The following is a 22,264-nucleotide window of genomic DNA, read 5'->3' as shown; positions in this document are numbered from 1 at the left end:
TCCAATCTCTATTTCACAACTTCATGTAATGTATAGGGATTCCTAAATATTATAGTTGTAGATCACCCAATTTACAGCAAAACAACTCAGTGTATTGTGGTTTTTGTATCTGAGCTTCAACAAAGCAAAATGATTCACTTTTAGAAAATTGATATTTGGATGTGAAAGTTGTTCAAAAGCACAAAGCAACAACTTCATGTTGCATGCCTTTTCTAAATCATGATCCATAAAAGGAATTGTATCGTCCATATATTATAGAATTGAGAGCCCATCCTCTGCCCGATGTGGCACCACCACACAAACTTGCCTATCCGTTTTGGCTCTATTAATTATTGTGGCCAGTATATCAGCTAAATGTTAAACATAACAAAGATAATGGATATCCCCTTGTTGAAGGCCTTTTTTGTTTGAAAATATGCCCCCAACACCATCGTTAACATTAATTGCCACACTTTTACGTGAGATGAAAGGTTGCACCCAAGTTATCCACTTAGGTGAAAAACCTTTCATCTGGAGAGTTTGCAAAAGGAAGGCCACTTAACGTTATCATATACTTTCTCAAAATCTATTTTTTAAGATGATCACATTGAGTTTTTATGGTGCAGTTCAACTATGCTTTCATGCAAAATGATGACACCCTCTAGGATATTACCTATCGTATGAAAGTTGTTTATGTCAGACTAGTGATATGATCCACCACTAAATTAATTCTACATGTGGAAACCTCAGTGAAAATTTTGAAGCTAGCATTGAGTAAGCATATTGGTCTAAATTGTTGGATCCGATTTGCTTCTTGAATCTTCAGAATGGGAGTTCTCACACCTGTTGGGTATTCTTAACATCATTACCAAAAGTAGACTTAGTTTTCTAATTCTAGTAACGGTGCCAAAAATGCCAAACCTATCCCTCATACCACTTAAGCCAAATTGTCATCCCCAGCATGACATGAGAGACGCGGTATTGAAATATGCAATTGCTCTTCTAAATAAATAATCAATGAGATCTGCAAGCGCACAGATTAATACCGATGTAGCATTTTAACCGGGAAGTATTCCAGGTATCGTTATTTATATTTTTACCACTAGGAAGGGATTAGCAATCATCAATATTAATTACAGAATAGAATATGAGATTGAGTATCTATCATTGCATGTATAATTGAGAATATTTATCTAACTCTTTCATACAGGGATAAGTGTCACATAAAGGATATATGAAGTAATGAATAGTGACAAAGATAATTAATCTGATCAGCATACTTAGCCACATAATAAATATGATAAGCACCTCAATTAGATACTCTAGAAAGTCATTAGCATGGAATTAGAACGAACTACAAGAATATTTTCTAAGTTATTCTCAACTATATAGTCTAGCATTATCATAGTTAGTGCAAGCATACTTAGCAATCATTGTGAGACAAGACTACGCCCATGCATAGTGATATTAGCAAGGTAAATGAGAAACATAGCAATCACTACCCTGTAATAATATTGCTCTGCCAGCCCAATACACGAGAGGGGGACTATATAAGAATCAAGGAAGCTGTCACTATCACGAACTACCCCACGATCTGGCATATTGGGTACAATCGCAGATAAATACGGTATAAGCACCACACCTACACAATATCTATCATTTACCCATGGATCCAATGGATAAACGCTATACGATCCTAAACATGTATATAGATCCAATCTAACTAAGCCAAGTATATAACTATGATAAACTAAGAACAATATAATCTTGAATATAAGCAAGTAGAGCAAAGTCATAAGCAATATATTGAAGTAGAACAAAGTCATATTCATAATATTGAAGAACAAAGATAATTAGAAGAACAATTAGAAGCACAATTAGAGAATTACTAAGAATCCTCTTGCCAGATCCGGAAACCAATCGAAGATTGACTCCTTCTAGTTCTAATCCTATGTAGCTATGCTAATCTAGATGTCTAATTGATGTGGTGGCTCTAATCTTTATCAGGGGCTTCTTCTCCCTTGAGGAATAATGAATTAGGGTTGAGAGGCTCTCTCCTCCAGGGGCCAGGGGGTCTGGTTTTATAGTCCCTTCAAGTGAATATGGGCCGTTGGATCAAATCGACATTGATTGAACAGTTATCCTTGATCCTTTAGGTCGGTGGAGATCTTTCCCGAGAGAGAGTCCTGATTGGACTCAGAGAGGGGGCGGGCGCCCAGGGCAACTGGGCGGGCGCCCAGTGTCTGGCCCCGTTCGGCCTCCGCTTCCTTCCCGTGGCTTCTGGAGTCTTCTAGATGTAAGATAATTGCGCGGCACGTTAATATCTCTATGTAATTCCGACGTGTGGGCCTTTCTTCCTTATTTCCTGATAACCCCCTGCAGAAATAGACAAACACCAAAACTCGTGGAATTCTGTCAGATAAAATCCTAAGTCTAGATGCTGATTTCATTTGGATCCTTTTCTTTGTTTATTTGATAATTAAATTTGATGCTTAAGGACCGTCAACAACCCCCAAAGTTAAGGCTAAAAAGTGCTAAGTTTCTAGCATGGAAGTCCTGTTTCTAGCATGGAAGTCGTGAAACATGCTCATCAAGTCTTGTTTGATGACATCCTAGAACTTTTAGTAGAACTCAGCCGGAAATCCATCCAGTTCAGGTGCTTTATTGTTTTCCATATCAAACACTACATCCCAATATTCCTTTGCTATGAAGGTGATGTTAAGAAAATATTTTCCTCCTTAGTAACCCGAGGAACATCATTGTTCCTTAATTCATCCAAAGCAAAAAGGTTTTCTTCAAGTGGTCCAAAATCTTCCTATAGAATTGGGTGATGTACATTTCGTGCCACTTGCCCCTTAATTAATTTTTCCTTCATCTTGATCTAGGGGAACTCATTTTCTTCCTTTGTTTACCATTGTCAACCATTTGGGAGTATTTAGTATTATTACCCAAGTAAAGCATCTGTTACTTTTGTCTGTTAATACAAATCTAATTTCTTCCTCATGAAAGTTTGGTTAGTTAATACCGAGACTAAAGCTAGTTGTTCTCTCTCAGTATCAGTCAAATCACAAACCTCAACAGTGACATCTGGATCATTAATAGTGTTTTGGAGGCAAGCATTCTGTTATTGGTAAACAACACTTGAATGACCCACCCATCCCTGAAGGTGACAACGAAGTGCACACATTTTGTTGTTCCATTGTTGGACTGAATTACGTCCTTTAACTAGTTTATTCCAATTTCTACAGCTTTGTTAAAATTTTCATAAGTAAACCAATTAAGTCCAAATTTGAATGATTTTTTATTCAGTGTGAAAGCCGGCATACCACTGTCTGTTATCACAGGTGTGTGGTCAAAGAAGTGCAAGTATTTTTACCAAGGGGTATTTAAATTCACATTCACATGTCATCAAAAACTTTTTCTAGTTTTTCATGGGTTGGATTAGACAATGAGTTTGCCTAGGTGAATTGGCAGCTAGTTAGGTCAAATTTCTAAGGTCAAAACTTTCTATGATAGCATTAAATAGAAAAGACCACATGTTATTGTATCTATCACTATTCTTCTCCTCGCTATATGTTAAAATCTCCTCCGATGAGTGATGAGAGTAGTAAAGGGTTTTGTTGGCAAGCTCGCACCAATTCAGCTAAGAAACTGACTTAAAATCGTCTTGTTCCAATCCGTATACTGCCACTAGTATTCACTTAGATTTGTCAACCTTATTGCAAAGATTAGGTTTTATATAAAAAAATCCCCCTCCACAATTAAAGGAAATCAAGGGCTGAAGCATTCCATATTTCCTCTTGATTTTCCTAATAAAAATGTCCCCATGTCCAAATCCAATTATCTCTATTTTAAATTTTTAATTGAACAAACTAAATTCATGACTTATTTATGCTTCAATTTGTAGGCTTGTTCCAGAACTGCACAATGAAAAGGACCAAGACATTGAAATCCATGTTACTCTCTGATATGTTGTGTTCTCTATTGTTAATTTTTGTTCACTGATAAATTGTATTTTTACATTGCATATTCTGATTTTAAATGTTCGAACTTTCATATATAGATTTAGGTTCACTTGTTGATGTGGATGATGTGATAGAAATAGCTGAACCAAATAATCATCTATAGTTAGGTACTTATTTTATACCACATGTTTTTTTATGTTGTTGTAGAAAAGTGTGTGGAATTGAAATATCTTCTAAGTTGTGCATTTTATCAATTTCTGTGTAAACTACCGATATGTGGGCCCATTGTTGAGACAACTGCTCTAGGCGGGGAGTTTTGCCCATCCGTCATTGCTTCTGGGGTTTGAACAACTGCCCCCTCCCTTCCCACCAACACACACAACCACAACCTAGTCCCCACACATTAAGGATAGACATGGTGCTCCAAATAGATACCCGCCGTTCTTCTCTAATCTAACTTAATGAACTAAATAAAAAAAGTAAAGAAAGAAATTAATTGTCTATTTAGCTAACTTAGACTAGAGAAGAACCGTGGGTACCGTTTTAAAACATCACCCCATCTTAACCACACATGCACCGACGCATGCACAGCAGCCGACACCGCCTCCGCTACTATATTATCGAGAAGTTATAGCGTAATTATATTTTCTTATAAAAGTATCATTGAAAATATGCTGAGGATTGCAACTGATCTGTTGAACAAAAAAACCTCGGAAGGAAAGCTGTTTGCTGTTGCAGGACACAGAGAAGGACCGTCAGAACGAATAGTGATAGTCACATACTAAAAGAAGACTTGAAGAAGTGGCTGAAGGATGTTCAATGGCGTTTGTTTTTTGTCTGATCTTTTGTAATAGGCCTCTCTATACTAATGCTATCTTAGGATCTGTCTTTGGTGTGTTGGTACTGTGGCTTGGATGTTCTGCAGTCGAGCTTTGTGCTTTTCTGTAGGGTTAAGTTGGTGTTTGTAGAGTTGTGTGAGTGCTTGGTAAGCTTAGCTTCGGTTCGATCTTAGATCTTGGTTTTCTAGCTTTTGCTCCTCTCATGTAACTGGGATAACACTCGTTGTATTTCCGTTATCTTGGTAATGGAAATGGGTCACCCTCGGTTCAAAAAAAAAGTATCATTGAAAATGTTTTTTTCTAAAAAAGAATAATTAAAAAAAATCACACGTCAATGAGATGGCGATGATTCAGAGTTGAACGCTGTGCACAAACTTTGTGAGATAAGTCATGCAGATACACGGCAAATTTCTTCTCCAAATGTCCCATTCATACAAGTATGGTATTTGTCTACGGCGATTTGGTAGCCTCAGCTCTCAAAGCTCTGATGCACTAGTAGCGTTAGGTGAGCAGGCAAGTGAAGCTCAGCTTCACTAACACTAGACAACGCGGAACCTGACACGGATTGGCCAGCCTTCACCTTATCAAAAAGCCGGGGAAGTGATTGAGACCACACCAAGAGCTAGGACATTAATACTTGCTGTTAGAGCTGTACTACAAGTTTAACAACTCGAGTTGTCAAACTATTGCCTACAAATTCAAGCCAGCGACTACGCATATATAGGAGGCCCGTTCCTTATGCCATTTAGTTGGCTGGATAAACTCTTCGTACCAATAGATACTAACCATCTCCAATACATTATACTGTCTGAACTCTGAAGAAATTTATTGGATCCTAACACCATTTGATCTCTTGGGAACTCAGAAGCAATGCTTGCAGCTGAACTGCCTACCGACACAAGCAATTAGGACTTCAAATCTCAGGTTGCCAACTTGCAACCTTAGCTCCTCATTGTTTAAAGTTTGATGGAAAGGTGTGTTCCACCTGCTAGGCCATTTGAGAAATGCACGCTCATCGAGCATCTTCCGAGCTTGGTTTATATATGAAATATGAACAGAAAGATGGCATTTCCTTGTCCTTTTGGACAAGGGGTCACTTGTAATCCTAGTGACCGCGCAACTAAATGAAAGAAGACCACTCTAAACTAGAAAATTAGGGCATATAGCATCTAAATGTATTTGACCATGCTGGCGGATCAGTGCATAGTCTTTGCTCTCTGCTGAATCTTTGCTATCCATAAAGCACAGATATTAGTCCTCAATCGTTCAGTTGTTAATAGGTCTTATAAAGCTGTGCACATAGTTAGGTGCTAAATGCATGAAACATGCATATATTGGGTGCAACGTACCAATATACCACCACCCATTTTTTTTTTATGAACAGGAACTTTTTCCCCCCTTCTCTAGTATTGATTTTTCTTGTTTCATTGTGTTCATCCTTGAATTATGCATAGAGCTTTAACTTTAGCAATTCTTTATTCCCCGTCACAAATTCAGACAACCACCCATCCACTAAGTACATATCAAATGCTGCACCTGTTTCAGTGGAAAAATTTTCTTTAGGTATACCGTACACATGATACATACCTAACGAGACAAATCTCATTAGCATTGATCGGCAGACCTCCTGCCTTTTCCTTGAAAAAAGAGACAAATTTCATTACCACTTTAACATGAAGAGATTTACAAAATGAACCTTTACTGTAAATGCAAGGAACAAAGTGAATTTCCTGCCCTGGCATGCAGGGTTGCCTGGGAAGCAGCATCAGAGCAACCATATTAGCTATATTAGCCAGTAGTGATAAAGAAAGGCAAGATGTTGCTGGCCATGTATTCAAAGCGTCCAATATATATATATATATATTTTGAAAGATCCGGCATTACCGGCACTGATTAATAAGAAGGAAAGCGTCAAATATAATGTGTACGACGCCTATCCCAGCTCAAAAATAACAGATAGTCCTACCTTTACATTTTCTTTTGTGGTGCATTTTGATCAACAGAGTACCAATGATGATGGGTTCGTTGGTGTTGCACTGTTGAAAATCAATGGAAAGGCTGTAGTGACAGAGATTAGAGAGATGAAATTGGCCGCGTATTTCACCCAGAACAACATAAATGAGCTATATGAAGTCAGGTTTAAGCAATACTGTTTAGACCGAAAGCGTTTCAAGTCCTATGAAAGTTATGAAACTACCAAACTGAATAGGTACCAGTGAAAAAGAAGGGAGGGAACAGGCTAGCCAAGCATGCAGGGATCAGTGAGTGTGCATTGCTGGTTGATAAATTTAATAAATCTTTCTTGAAACTGCCAAAAAGCAGAGTGATCATGTGATTAAGATAACTTGGATAAAACTGACCACAAAACTGGGGGAATGAAAATTTGAAGTTCAAGGAAACAAATGTGTCCTGCAGCGATTTTCAAACTGTAAGCATTTTGTAGGATTAAACTATCAGTGCACCGATCGATGTAAGTTGGCGGTTTTCGTTAGGTCAATGAAACCAACCTAAAAGCCGATCAATGACAGAGAAAACCAGGATGAAATTAGCCATGTAATCTGGAGCTGCAAACGTACCATGTCGTCTATGTTTAAACCACCATCTGTTTCTAGTGGCTAAAATATGAACTTACGAGCTGTTGCAAAAAAGGTTTGCAGTTAGCTCAGGATTTCTCGGCCAAGTATCACCACCGGAAAGGCGATACTGAAAAAGAAAAGCAGAGTGAAGTTAGCCACATTTGGTCTATGAATCATCTAGATGGTTGCCAAGTCTGAGACAAGAAATAAACTCATCAATGTAGCTAGTTGTTTCGTTTAAAATTAAAGAAAAAAAATGTAGCGTTGTTAGTTTTTCAAAGTTATCAATGCAGTAGCATGTTGTGAGCTACCGATAAAATAGCATGGTACTGAAACTAACAAGTCATGGCCTGCATGTGGGAAAATAAGCGACTTTTGTGGCAAGAGAGACTGGAAATTAGCCAAGTAGGGATGTACCCAGAAATTAAAACAGACATGCGCACTTCTGAGAGTTCTGAACCAAACGAAAGATCAGAGCGAGAATTAACTGTTTATATAAGCTGGCTATTACTGAACCTGAGTCGGCAAATATGTCATAAATTAATATCATGAAAATTTTTCATATACAACTAATTGATTTCTTGTGTATATATATATAATTATTAAATACCCAAGTATCCCCTTTCAGTTACCAGAAAGGTAATTACTGACAATGAGCAGCAGGAAGAGATGAGCCAGGGAAACTCATGAACCATGTAGTATGCTGAAACCACCAGCAATTTCGACTCACTAAACTAGCAAAGCCATCACACATTTTTCAATAAGATCGAGTGGAAGCTTTCAAGCAGCTACCTTGAAGCCCATATGCTACCAAACAAACCTGACGCAGCACCTTAACCTGAAACTCCTTTATAATAGACCCACAACCACACATACCAAACCTCATTCCAAGCTCGATCTCTTCATTCATTCATTCATTCATAGTCTGCCTCCCAAAACACCTGCCTCGCGCGTGGCAGCAAGCACAGCACGATGATCACCACAGCGCACAGCCGGCAGCAGCACCATGCCTTCGAGAAGAGCCCTGGCAACAACCACATGAAGAGCATCGACAGGAAGCTGCAGCAGGCCATGAATCAAGCGGCCAGCAAGTACATGCAGAGGATCTACCCTCTGGGCATCCAGAGGAGCAGCTCCAACCTCACATTGTCGTCGCTCTCGCTGTCGCAGAACTCCAACGACTCCTCCATCAGCAGCTCCAACTCCAGCTGGGAGCCCAAGGTGCCTCTGCTCTATGGCGGCACCTTCAGCCCCTGGGGCGAGGTGATGGTGTCCCGGGAGATGAGGCGAGAGGACGATGACAAGGTCAGTGACCATGACGTCGAAGGAGGTGAGGAGGACTTCGACTGCAGTGAACCAGGGAGCTTGCATAGGTGCAGCTGGATCACCAAGAACAGTGGTAAGAAACTAAATGCTAGCTAAATTTAATTTGTTTCTGCCAGTCCTTTTGTTTCAACTGAATTAGTGATCTCCATTCGTGTATTCGTTTCATCATTCACATGCATTACATCATCATACACGAATTTCTACTGGATGAACAGTTTCTAATCCAAACACTATATCATCCCATCCAATTTGACAGAGCTGGGCTTTAACCACGCGCTTTCACCTTGAGAACATCGGTTTCTTTGTACAGGAGATGTACATATATTATTATCTAAAAAAAGGAGATGCATATTCATTATTATCTGAAAAGAAGAAGGTGCATGTATGCCTTCGGCTAACTGAATGATGCAAAAGAAAGTAAATTTCACCAACCAATGACTATATAAAGATTGGTCATAATTTTTTTTAAAACAAAAAAAGGAGTTTGGATAGACAATATGGGACAGCAGACAGCCTTGTCCTTTAAAGAACTGGCGAAGTCGACATCGCTGACTTGATGCTCCGATTTGACTGACCAAATTTGAGTGCTGGTGAGATGGAGAATAGCGGCATTCAGTCGACAAATTCATCGGAAAGGGACTTGTCTCCTGTTCGGTGTAGTTTGTTGGGCAAAATAGACTACTAACTAGGGATAGAAAAAACGAAGAACTCATCGAAAAAGCGAAAACTGGCTGAATGACTGACTGGAAATTGAACGCATTGTGCTGTGCAGACGAGGCGTACATTCAGTTCCACGACGAGTGCTGGGGCGTCCCTGTGTACAGCGACAAGTATAGTATTTGATTTTGCCACCACATTCATTTCTCCCTGAATTTGTGAACTTGCAAACTTGAATGAACGATTGGCATATATGCAGCCGGCTGTTCGAGCTTCTGTCGCTGTCAGGGATGCTGATCGACCACAACTGGACGGAGATCCTGAAGCGGCGAGACATGTACAGGGAGGCGTTCGCCGACTTCGACCCCAGCGAGGTGGCGAGGATGGACGAGGACGACGTCGCGGAGATCAGCGGCAACAGGGAGCTGAGGCTCGCCGAGTGCAGGGTCCGGTGCATCGTGGAGAACGCCAAGTGCATCCAGAAGGTGGCCAGGGAGTTCGGCTCCTTCAGCGGCTACATGTGGGGCCACGTGAACCACCGGCCGGTGGTGGGCAAGTACCGGCACCACAAGTACATCCCGTTCCGGACGCCCAAGTCGGAGGCGGTGAGCAAGGACCTCGTCCGCCGCGGGTTCCGCCTCGTCGGCCCCGTCATCGTCTACTCCTTCATGCAGGCCGCCGGCATGGCCATCGACCACCTCGTAGACTGCTTCCGATTCCACGACTGCGTCCGCCTCGCCGAGCGCTCCTGGGGCATCACCAACGTCGCCGCATAGCCAGCCCTCCGGCCCCTCGTCCGTCCATGGCTCCAAGTTTTTTACACCTTTTTCTTGGTGTTGTTTTTTTTTCCTTTTTTTTTTTGTTTCGAGATCCGGGGTAACTCTTGAATTGTGTGTGAAATTATGTAGAGTATATATGCTAAGTTATGATGTAATAAGTCTATTAACTCTCTGCCAATGAAAAGTAGTGCTGGATTAGTAGGACTGCAATGTAACTAGCTTCAGGCTTCTGCAAGACTGCAACAGTAGTGATAAGTCCTTTGTTTGTGGCATATAAAAAAGAGATTGTTGTTTGCCAAATGCAAATTTAAGATCTTCAGTTCAGCAGGTGCTTTCTAGATAACTTGTACAAATTTCTTTTTCAAACCAATTTCAGGCGGGCCAAGTTTTACCTTATTGACAAAGATGGTTTGCTTCGCCAATGTTATTACTTGAACACAATAGCCATCTGAACTTATGATGTGAAACCCATGACAAACAGTAGCTAGTGTAAATTCAGCAACAAAAAGGACAAAAAGAAAGTCAAATAGAACAGTATGATAGCCAGGTTTTCCAATAAAAGACAAAGAGAAACGTTGCACAAAACATATATAATAATGCAAGCTGCAGAGAAAAAGAAAACATGTACAAATAAAAATCCAAGGGTGTCACCTAAGATATTATTTTTTTTGGACTGAAATGGCATGAGATTGTGTCAATTTCATTGATAGAGAAGAGAGATTCACGTCTTAGCTATCTGGGTTTTTTTAAGAAACATATAATGGTCTCGTGCTATAAGAGTCGCCAAACATTTTGCCCATAACATGATTCAGATGGTGTCTCCTTGATTTTTTGCAAAGACTTGTTGGCTCCCGGAGTTTTATGAATCTCTCAACTCAGAAATGCAGGCGTGTGCTCGTGCGGTTTTCCCAAAATCGCTAGAATGACTTTACTCCACTCAATTTTCAAATTTTAGAAAGCTAATTATTAAAAATTATTTGAGAAAGAAAAAAATAGAGTTCCCTTTCCCTATTTATTTCATTCATTTAGCATAATCATGGTTTTAGGTCTTGTTTAGTTCCCCTAAAGTTTAGCCCCTATCGTATTAGATGTTTGATATATACATGAATATAAACTAAAAAAATAGATAATTGCACATATTGCAACTAATTTATAAAATAAATTTTTAAGTCTAATTAGTCTGTGATTTAACAATGTGGTGCTACAATAAACATGTTGCTAATGATGAATTAATTAGGCTTAAAATTTTATCTCATAGATCTATAATTTACTTTTTTATCCGAATATACGATGTGACGTCCCTATATAATATCTTAGGTGACATCCTAAACTTTAGCCCTTAAAATTTAAACACTCTTTAAGGCTTTGTTTAGATCCAAAAAGTTTTTCGATTTTGACACTGTAGCACTTTCGTTTTTATTTGACAAACATTGTCCAATTATATAGTAACTAGATTTAAAAGATTCGTTTCGTGATTTACAGATAAACTGTGCAATTAGCTTTTGTTTTCAATTATATTTAATGTTTCATGCATGTGCCGCAAAATTCGATGTGACAGAGAATTTTGAAAAGTTTTTGATTTTTGAGTCAACTAAACAAGGCTAGTCAACTAAAATCATTGGTCCTGGTCTCTCCAACACCGAGTTTTGATATGCATGCGTATATGTGATCTGAAAAACTATTTTTCTCTCGTAATTAATGATAATAAGGGGAAATAGGGGGAAAAAACATCTGTCAGCCACACAAGCAGTCCCCTCGATCCGATTCAGCAGGTCGGCAGGGCCACGTGGCAGCCATAGAGAGCGTGGCGCCTCATCCCCTCTCCGTTTTCCACTCACCACTCATCAAACTTTTTTTTTGGTTTTTTAGCATCATCAAATGGATAGAAACTCATCCACAACATCCCGAATCCCAACTTTGTCTGTTCTGCTTCGCTCGCGGGCGCGCTCCTCTCCACTCCTCCGATGGCGCCGCCGCCCACCAGCTCCTCATTCCTCCGCCCGCCGCCGCTGCCACACCACCCGCACCCTCGCCTCCATTTCCGCCCACCCTCCGCCTCCTTCCGCGTCTCCGAGATACTTGGCGGTCGGGGCCTCTGCAACGGCGAGGTCGGCGTCCGCAAAGAACTCACCTCCGGCTCCTCCGCCTCCACCACCACCTCCTCGCCCGCGCCGTCTCCTTCTCCTTCGACGGAGTCTCCTCCGCCCGCGGTTGATCTGGACGCGTTCGACAAGGAGATGATGGGCCTCACAGGCGGCTTCCCCGGCGGCGAGGTCGGTCTCAAGGACTTCGTCGCCAAGAACCCGCCGCCTCCTCGTTCCAAGAAATCAAATTCCCAGCTTGTTGCCCCCCAAGCCACCACGCTCTCCGCGCCACCGCGGACGCCGGAGTTGCCGCTGTTCCTGCCGGGCATGGTGGTACTGGTCAAGAACCCCAACAACGCCTACTACATGTACTGCGGCATCGTGCAGCGCGTCACCGACGGCAAGGTCGCCGTGCTCTTCGAGGGAGGAATCTGGGACAGGCTCATCACCTTCAATCTCGACGAGCTTGAGGGCAGGGAGAAGGGACCGCCCATGGTCAACCCCAAGTCCGTCGTGCTAGAGGATATTGTCGCGCAGCTTGAGGATGACGATGATGATAAGGAGGACGAAGCGGCCAAGAAGGAGAAGGAACCTGAGGGCGCCGCGGCAGCGGCATGACCACGCTTCTTGTTCCTGTTATATCATCCTCTGTGTGTGTGTATGTATGTATACAGCTAAAATAAAATGTTTGGGGCTAATTAAAGGGAACGATAATATAGCTCTTATAAGTATATATATATATATATAGTTGGAATATTAGTGTGAATTGGGGGCATGGAACAATTGCCATATGTTTGACCACATTGGCCTGGATGGCTTCTCCTTGGATTCTTTACCTTGTAATAATCAGAATGCTACAAGACTGTTTCAATTTATAGTGAGGAGCTGTGGCATATGGATGAAGGCTTGGCAGGTGCGGGTATGTTTTGGTTATATTATGTTTTGGTTATATATTATGCAGGTATGCTTTTGAATGAGGAGGCTTGGCGGGTATGAAGGCTTTGCAGGTATGTGGAATTTAGTTCTGTGGGGTCGGTATGTTTTGGTTATATTATATTATGCAGGTATGTTTTTGTAGGTCTAGTGGTTATCTAGACATTCAGTAGTTTCGTCTGTGAGTACAATAATTAACACTCTTATCTAACATACAGCCTTTAATTTGTACTGTGTGTTTTTGTTCATGTTCTTTTTCTTGGCACACACAATTGAACCCCTACATCTAGTTTGAATGGTTATGCTCTTAATGTCATGTCAAATGTTTTGCTTCTCTGCTTATTAATCCCATGGCTACAGTATTGAAGACAGAATAATACCTGTCATTAGTCAGAAAAAAGAGAAGGCACATTGCATACTTTGAGGGTTATTTGTCCACGGGTTAGATGTAAAATGTTTGTAGTGTATCAAAGTTCAAATTTTAATCTTCCTTGTGGACGGTCCTTTGTTGACTACAAACAGGATACTATAGGGCCCAAATTCAACATGAGCACAGGGCCTCCAATGAGGCCAGTACCGCCCTGTAGGTTGCGCCTCACTTGACCATATCAGCTTATTTGGATGAATTGAGCTAAAACCCATTTATGAACTGATGAGTCTGGTAGGGCTCTTTGGGTAGTGCTGCCCCACTTAATCCTAGCAGCCTGTTGGGTGATTAATAAGCCCCTTTTATGAAGTTCTATCTACATTTGATTGCTAACTATGAAACAACTTCAAATTGCTTTGCTATAGTTGTTTCTTTTGGGAACAATATAATAACTTGTTCTCCATCATTTGCATATTTGTTCGCTAAGTTGTCTCATTTTTCTTGTGTTGCATCCATAGCAGTGAGGCTAATGTTCTGAGGAAACACCAACCTCGGAGTACCCGGTATCTAACTGGACTCTGTTGTCTTGCAACAACACAAAGAGAATAATAGGTTGCTTTGCACGGGTTCTGCCGTCTTAGTATGCAGGTAATGCTATATTACACCTAACCATATCTTCCTTTATTACTAACTTATATATCAGTCGATTTTGACCAAAAAAAAATCAGATGCAAAATGCAATATTTCAACCAAGAACAGAGCATTTGGCGAAGTATCAAGAGCAACCACCTGCCATGCCAGACTGCATCACCCCAAATTTTGCCGATCATCTCCATCGTAGTTTGAATGGTCCTCAATTGACGGCAATTCATTGTGCTGCAACACATATAGCTGCTGGCACAGGCAATGGTGTCGTAAAGAAACAAGAACCATAGTCTTTCACGTTGGTACAAGGTCCTCTTGGGACAGGGAAAACCCATACTGTGTGGGGGATGCTAAATGTTATCCATCTTATTCAGTATCACCATTACTTTAGAGATATCCAATAAAGGATGGAAAAAAATTGTATTGTTTGAATTAGCGTCCATGGTCGATCTTTGAGACTATGGCTTTCTCTTTACATATCCTCAAATTTTTGTAATAATGGGCTGTGTACACCCCCGGGTGTAGAGGCCGGATATTTTGTATCCATTATCTAAAAAAAAGTATCACTATTACTATGCTGCTTTGCTCAAGAAGCTTGCTCCAGAAAGTTATAAGCAAGTTAGTGGTAGCACACAGTTGCGACAGGGTCAATTGATGTTCTTGCTCAAAAGGATCGTAACCATGATGAATGCAATACTTCAATGTAGTTTAATTTATATTTTCGGATCTGCGCAATGACACAGCTGTTGATACATAAATCATCATGTCGTGCAAATAGATGAAGAAACACATCATTATTTCAACATATGTAAGTTATCACATCAGAAGGTCTCTTTTTTTTGTGATCACGCCTAGGCGCGTTTTTCATCAAGCAGAATACACATCAGAAGGTCTGAAAATACAAACTGAACTACATTGAACATTGACACAGCTGTTGCCACATACCGTTTGAATTTTTAACTTTTTTGAAACGGAAATTTAACTTTTTTATTTAAATATATAGCTTTTGCTATGCAACCAAATTTAAAACAGAGGGAGTATCATGTGTTCGCAAACGATGGACACACATGTTGTTCGAACATAGTTATATACTGCATTACATATATCACAATCATCTAAACATATACACAAATATGTTACAGACTTACAGTTAGTAACACCACCGGGAAGTTCAGATTAAGCAAGCCGCCGATTCAGATAGATCAGAAAAACTTCCTTTCTGAATCAGGGCGTCTAGAAAAGACACAAACAAAGAAATTAGGCTACCAACATTGTACACATGCACACATAACTCTTATAGATACATCAGACCTAGCTAGCCAGTGGACTGTTGCAACGCTAGCTCTAGAATTAGAACCCAAGCTTCAAATCCAACGTCGCGTCCAAGCTGCCGCCTTGATCGCGCTTCCATTTCTTTGGCAATGGCGGCATCCCTGGCGGCGGCAGGTTGAGGTCCAGCGTGGTGGCCGGCGCCGCTTGTGACGAAGACGTTGGCGACGCGCTAGATGTTGCAACCGCTATCGTCCCCTCCACGCATGCCGTCTTCTCCCAGTGGCACCGCTTGTGCCCGCCGAGAGCCTGGCCGGTGGCGAACCCCCGAGCGCAGACGCTACACTTGTGGTCGTCGCACCTTGCTGACGGCGGCGGCAAAGAAGCCGACGTGCTGGCGCCGCAGATCGCCTTGGCGCTAGGGGGCGAGGCACCGAGAACACTCTTCTTGCCCTTACCAGCAGGCTCACCTTGGCGCAGCATGAGCAGGCTCGTGGCGGTCTCGCGCTCCTGCTCGGTGAAATGCAGGTCCGCGGCCGCCGCCACGACGGCCTGGTGGCGGAAGTGCGGCGGTTTCTTGATCCCGCGCCACTGGCGCTCCGGGTGGCACCGCATGTGGCCGAACAGCGCCTTCCACGACGGGAACTGCTTGCCGCACTCGCTGCACGGCGACGGCGGCGTGTCCTCCGTGAGCGACGACGACCGCACCCGGGCGACGACGACGCCGTCCGGCGGCCGCGGCGCTGGCCTCGGGGAGATCGCGCAGACGAACGGGGGTGGTGGAAGCGCCAGCGACAGCGTGAGCGTCGTGTCGTGGTGGGGCGGCGGCGACAGTGGCTGCGGGGGACGAGCAGGAGGAGCCCCGGCAAGGCGGATCGGAGTGGCCATGGCGAACCTGATCGAGGAGGTTGGGCGAGGAGGGAAGTGGAAGTTGCACTTGCGAAGGAGGGAGGCTGGGGGCCGATGATATGTACGGACGCTCTCGTGCCGCGCGCGGCGGTTGCCCGGCGGCATCTTGAGACTTGAAAGAGGCGGTGCCTTCGGGGCGGGGCGGGGCGGGCTTCCGTTGCTTCGCCTTGTGTTGTGTTCATTCTTCTGCTGGGCTGATCCAGGGGAGTAGGTCTTGAGCCGTCCAGCCCAATAGCCCTCCCAACAGGCCAGCCCAAGAGCCCTCCACAGCGACTCACTGATCCTCGCTGCTTCATTCTATATTTTTCGATTCTTTAGGGTTTAAAAAATTTTACAAAATTTTTCGTCACATCAAATCTTACGGCACATAAATAGAGTATTAAATATTGATAAAAAGAATAATTAATTATACAATTTACTTATAATTTACGAGACGAATCTTTTAAACCTAGTTAGTCCATAATTAGGTAATATTTATCAAATGCAAATGAAAAGTGCTACATGGTCCATTTTGCCAAAAAAATTTAGAATTAAACAAGGCCTTAGTGATTCACAAATTCAGTCCATTGGGCATTAGAATAAAAAAAAATTAATAAGAAAGATGCACTTTGAGTCAATATCATGATTTATCTTCTTTGTTATATGACTAATATAGTCTGAGCCTTCTATTATTATGCCCTCCTCTTAATCGGTTTCTAGATCCGCCATTGGTAGCCAAGATGCACAAAAATTTTATATAGAATATGCATGGATATATTTGGATAACCAACTAAATAATTTGTTAAAGGATTTTTTTTAACCAAAATCTTTATTTTGAACAATTAGGAAGACTTTGGAGTTGCCTAAGAGCATCTCCAAGAGTTGTTCTAAAACCCACTTTCTAAATTACCATTTGGAGAGCCATTGGTATAAAATCATTTTTTGTATCTTTTCACTTTTTCTAACAGCTTGTTTATATCTTATATGGCCACTTAAAGAAGCTGTTGGAGGATATTCTTCCATTAAAATCTCTATTCCTAATGATTAGAAAGGATTTAGATATTCTTTTGGAGTTTTACTCTTTAAGTGATAAAAATTTTGGTGCCCATCAACCAAGACGTTTGTTTCGCTTCTTGATTATGATGGAAGTTTGTTTGTATTAAGAGTGAACGCAATGCAACTAGTGCGCGCGTGATTCGCTAAAAGCATGTGAAAAAAATGAAGGATACTAAACACAAACTGGATCACCCTAGGCCTTGTTTACTTCCACCCTAAAACATAAAATTTTTCAAGATTTCCTGTCACATTGAATCTTTAGATGCATGTATGAAGTATTAAATATAGACGAAAATAAAAACTAACCGCATAGTTTGGTCGAAATGTGAGACAAATCTTTTGAGCCTAGTTAGTTTATGGTTGTACAATAATTACCACAAACAAACAAAAGTACTACAGTGTCACGAAATTTTTCTTTTCAGAAACTAATAACCGCACATCAAATGTGAGGCGAGGCTGCGCCATTCAGGGATTGGGATTTTTGTTTGGATATATAGTATGTTTTTCGCGTTTATTGTGTTCATTATTTGTCTCTCCAAAACCAAAATATCATTTGTTGTCAATGGACACGGCTATTTCTATGCATCATCAACCCTAAACTGTCTATCACTGTACCAGAGCTAAAAAAGAGATTGTAGGCTTCATGGACGAGCAATTGTAGGCCTTGATTGTAGTGCAAAGAAGTAGCTGCCATCCGTAGCCGCACGGCTCACAAATCCGTCGTCAGTAACAGTGATGCAAGATCCAACCCCACATGTAGACAGGCAGCCGACAGTGAGGTCGTCACGGCAGGTCAGTAACAGTTGCGCGGCAGTCGCCGTGGGCCGGCGCTGCCGTGGACTGGACAGGACATGCCTTCAACCGGGGAGTTGCACGTGAGTCTCTGGGCCCGGACCGAGAAAGACCGTCGGCCACGTACTAGAGCCCCTCAGCGCAAAGCAGTTTGTTGGGCTGCGTGCGTGGGCGGGTAGGTGGCCCACCAGCGTCCACTTGACACGTCGGGCCCATGTGGCGTCCCTCCGGTTGCACTTGCACGTGCTCGTTCGCTCCGGGTTGGCCGGGCCCATGGCGCGTGCGAACGGAAGGGCGACCAAAACGGGACGGGACTGGCAGCAAGGAGTTGAGAGGCCAGGCCAGCCACGTGCGTCGTCCCGTCCCACACACCAGACGGCGTTAATTGGGTGCCTTGTTCCTCCTCACGGTGACGGCTCCGGCCTCCGGCCACACTCTAACGTCGCAGGAAGGGGAGGAGAGGACCACCTGCCGCTGCCGCTGCCTCACGATCACGAGCCGGGTGGGGTTGCCGGATGGAGGAGGAGGACCACCCGGGGCCGGGCGTGACCCGCTGCAGCTGCATGCCTTGGGGCCGTGGGCTCCACCACCTCCACCTCCACGCACTCACGTCACGTGATCCGGCGGCGCCAACCGCCAGCCCACCACCACCACCCACCACTCGCGCTCCCCCACGCGATAGCAGCTGCATGCAGATTAGCTACAGTACTTGCTTCATATATTACAGATCCCTAAGCCGATCGATCCCTGACCCTCCTGCGGCTGCGGTGCAGGGGAATGTCTATCCTGCCAAGTGGGCTTGTGATCGAACTCATTCTTCAGTTTGAGACTCTAGTAATTATATTATCAGTTAATTAATTAATTAATGTTGTAGCCCCGTCCCAGATCTAGCTAGGCCTTTGCAGCCATCCATCGCCGGAATCTTCCTCCTCTGTCACACTCTCATTGTGTCGTCTAGCTAGCTTGGCTCCGTCACTTTACTAATTAACCCAAGCTAATAATCAGTCAGCGTGCATGATTAACTAGTGCACTGCATCTGACTATACACTAATCCTGGTAGCGCCGCCTGCAAAAGGATGAGGAGGCTTAGCCTTCGCAAAAGGATTACACTAATCCAGACGTGCCACGCGTGCTAAGCTAGCTGATCGACTCCGGGCGGGAACTGTGTTAGATTAATTACCTTCTTCCCTACTCGTGATGTTTCATATTTCTTTTGTTTTCGCCAAAGCCAAACAGCTAGTGGCTGCCTATCTGGCATGTCTGGCTTTATTTAGTGTGGGCGTCATGCATGAACATGCAGATACTCTACCTATTAGTGCTCCTTCCCTTGCTCATCTCTTTAGAGCTACTCTTGCAAAAGAAGAGTGTATATATGCATGAACAGACGTACAGGTAGGTAGTAGCTAGGCTACGTACGGTGGTGGTGATGGGGGTCATGTGACTCCATGATTGCCATTAGCTAGCATGCATGCATATGCCTACTAATAATAATCAACTTCGTTATATTATTATTATCCATGGATCTATATATGCCCATCTCTCAATGCAAAGGCAAAGGGAGAAAACAAGACACCTCATCCGTCGTACGTACGTGTCTCCGTTATTTAATTATTATATTACCAAAGAAGTGTAGTTCCTGTCCTGATGGTCGACAAATAAAAGTCGAGACGCGATGTAAAGGCAAAGCCCACGCCCATGCATGCATTCTAATTTATAAAAAAACAACATCGATCGTTATGATTAGCATCTTTAATGCATGATTGATTTGGAAAAAGAAAACTAGCTAGGGGGGGTCGAGAACATGGGGGGGATGCTGCGACCATGATGGGTGATCGGAGGGGGTGCTCTGGAACTGGAATGGATCCAAATTAAAGCGGGGAACCTCCCCTCTCCGGCCGGCCCTCAGCTGTCAAGTACGTACTATATATGTGTGCATCTGCATCTGATGCATGCAAAGTATAAACAAACAGACATAAAAGCTAATTAGCGTAACATGGGCGGCGATGCAAACAAAATCAAAGCTATGGCATATATCATCAGCTCCTCTAACCGGTGCTGAAACATGCTTGCACGGAGTTGTAGTAGGAGTAAGATCGATCTCTGCAGAAATGATTGGCTACGGCCACTTTCTCTGACATGGGGATACCGTTGTCAGAGGAGTGTTCTAAAAATTTCTCATGTCATCGAAGCCTGCTAGTGCCTTGTTTGTTTATGGAGTATGAGTTTTTTTTAAAAAAAGTAGTTGCTCGGTGGAAGGCCCCGAGTGGTTGGGGCTTTTTTTTTAATAACTATCATATTAAATATTTAAATATATGCATGGAGGACTAAATACTAGACTATTTATAAAACAAAAAAAGAACAAGACAATAATTTGATAGATGATTTTAAAGTCGAATTAGTCCATATTTAGATACTAATTGCTACAATTATAAATGTGTGTTACAGTATTTGTTAAATTTTAACACTTCCAACCAAACACCTATTAAAAGTCATACACCAACAACAAATAACCGTGACCATTTACTATATGTGCATGGAGTAAAGTGGACCAGAAACTTTTATTAAAAATTACAAATTCATGTTAAAAAAAACTAGCTAGTACTGCTAGCTAGGCTTGCGCAAACAGAGAACGTTTGTTTATACGTACAGAAGCATGGGCCGCCCGCCCGCCCGGCACGTAGTAGTACGCTTAAAATTTTGTTGCTGGGGCGGCCTGGGGGCCGGCCGGGTGACGAGACGACTGAGGGCTTGTTTAGTTCGCAAAATTTTTTTATTTTTGGTACTGTAGCATTTCGTTTTTATTTGACAAACATTGTCCAATCACGGAGTAACTAAGCTCAAAAGATTCATCTCACAAATTACACGTAAACCGTACAGTTAGTTTTTATTTTCGTCTATATTTAATGCTCCATGCATGCGACCAAAGATTCGATGTAACGGGGAATCTTGAAAATTTTTGCAAACTAAACAAGGCCTTACTGTGCTAGCTTAGCTTATTACTCTAGTGCTAGCCTTTTTTGCTTCCAAATGGAGTAGCTCGCTGATCGGTCGTGTGGAGCTGGGCAGGGCAGGGCAGCCACATGTGGAGGGGGAGTGGACCTGATCGACCCGTTACGTGTGTGTATGGTACGCGCTGGTGTCTCGATCGCTCTTCGCTCTCGCCAGGGTGCAGGGTAGACCATGGCGCGCCACCGAGTCCAATCCAATCCAATCCAATCCAATCCGACCGCGCAGGGACGCAGGGCAGGGAGGCAGCAGCAGCAGGCCACGCGCGCGCCTCCAACATCTGCCTCGCCCGGTGGGGACGCTGCGCCGCCACGTGCGCGGGTGTCAGTGCCAGTGCCACACGTGGGCTGGGTAGGGGCCGCAGGTGCCTCGTCCCCTCCGCTCCGCCTGCGGAAAGCTGCGCGGGGGTGGGGTGGGGTGGGGTGGCCGTCTCGATCTGCCACCCGCACCCGCCCGCACGGGGCCTTGTCGCTCGGCGAGCAGTACTGCTTGGACGAGGTAACGGCTCCTCGTCGTACGTGAACCTTACGTACGTGCCTGCACAGGCATGCGACTTCAATCAACGCTTCCCTAGGTACTACTATGGCTTGTTTAGTTCCGAAATATTTTACAAAATTGACACGGTAGCTTTTTCGTTTGTATTTGGGTCTTGTTTAGTTCTCCAAAAATTTTGCAAAATTTTTCAGATTCCTCGTCACATCAAATCTTTAGACGTATGCATGGAGTATTAAATATAGATAAAAATAAAAATTAATTGCACAGTTTGGTCGAAATTGACGAGACGAATCTTTTGAGTCTAGTTAGTCCATAATTAGATAATATTTGTCAAATACAAACGAAAGTGCTACTATTTCTATTTTGCAAAAAATTTTGAAAGTAAACAAGGCCTTGACAAATATTATCCAATCATAGACTAACTAGGCTCAAAAGATTCGTCTCGTCAATTTCGACTAAACTATGTAATTAGTTTTTATTTTTGTCTATATTTAATACTTCATGCATGTGTCTAAAGATTCGATGTGACGGGGAATCTGAAAAATTTTGCAAATTTTTTTGGACCTAAACAAGGCCTATAATACACTCAGTACACGTACAGTGTGGAT

The 22,264-nt window shown here is 42.8% G+C and overlaps 3 protein-coding genes across 3 annotated transcripts; 2 read left to right on the top strand and 1 right to left on the bottom strand.

The window, feature by feature from the left end:
- LOC8055370 (DNA-3-methyladenine glycosylase) lies at positions 8,225–10,448 on the top strand. Its single transcript, XM_002445931.2, has 3 exons — positions 8,225–8,758; positions 9,458–9,515; positions 9,602–10,448. The coding sequence occupies exons 1-3, from the start codon at positions 8,332–8,334 to the stop codon at positions 10,116–10,118; spliced, it is 1,002 nt and encodes a 333-aa protein (XP_002445976.1). The 5' UTR covers positions 8,225–8,331; the 3' UTR covers positions 10,119–10,448.
- On the top strand, positions 12,003–13,100 carry LOC8055369 (NAD(P)H-quinone oxidoreductase subunit S, chloroplastic). The gene has a single exon (XM_002445930.2). It carries the CDS (start codon positions 12,086–12,088, stop codon positions 12,821–12,823), a length of 738 nt encoding a protein of 245 aa, XP_002445975.1. The 5' UTR covers positions 12,003–12,085; the 3' UTR covers positions 12,824–13,100.
- LOC8055368 (zinc finger protein ZAT2) lies at positions 15,221–16,307 on the bottom strand. Its single transcript, XM_002444785.2, has one exon. It carries the CDS (start codon positions 16,305–16,307, stop codon positions 15,501–15,503), a length of 807 nt encoding a protein of 268 aa, XP_002444830.1. The 3' UTR covers positions 15,221–15,500.

This window comes from Sorghum bicolor, chromosome 7 (assembly GCF_000003195.3).
Source record: "Sorghum bicolor cultivar BTx623 chromosome 7, Sorghum_bicolor_NCBIv3, whole genome shotgun sequence".
Classification (NCBI taxonomy): Eukaryota; Viridiplantae; Streptophyta; class Magnoliopsida; order Poales; family Poaceae; genus Sorghum; species Sorghum bicolor.
Note: the sequence above shows the minus strand (reverse complement) of the source record. Positions and strands in the feature narration are given on the sequence as shown.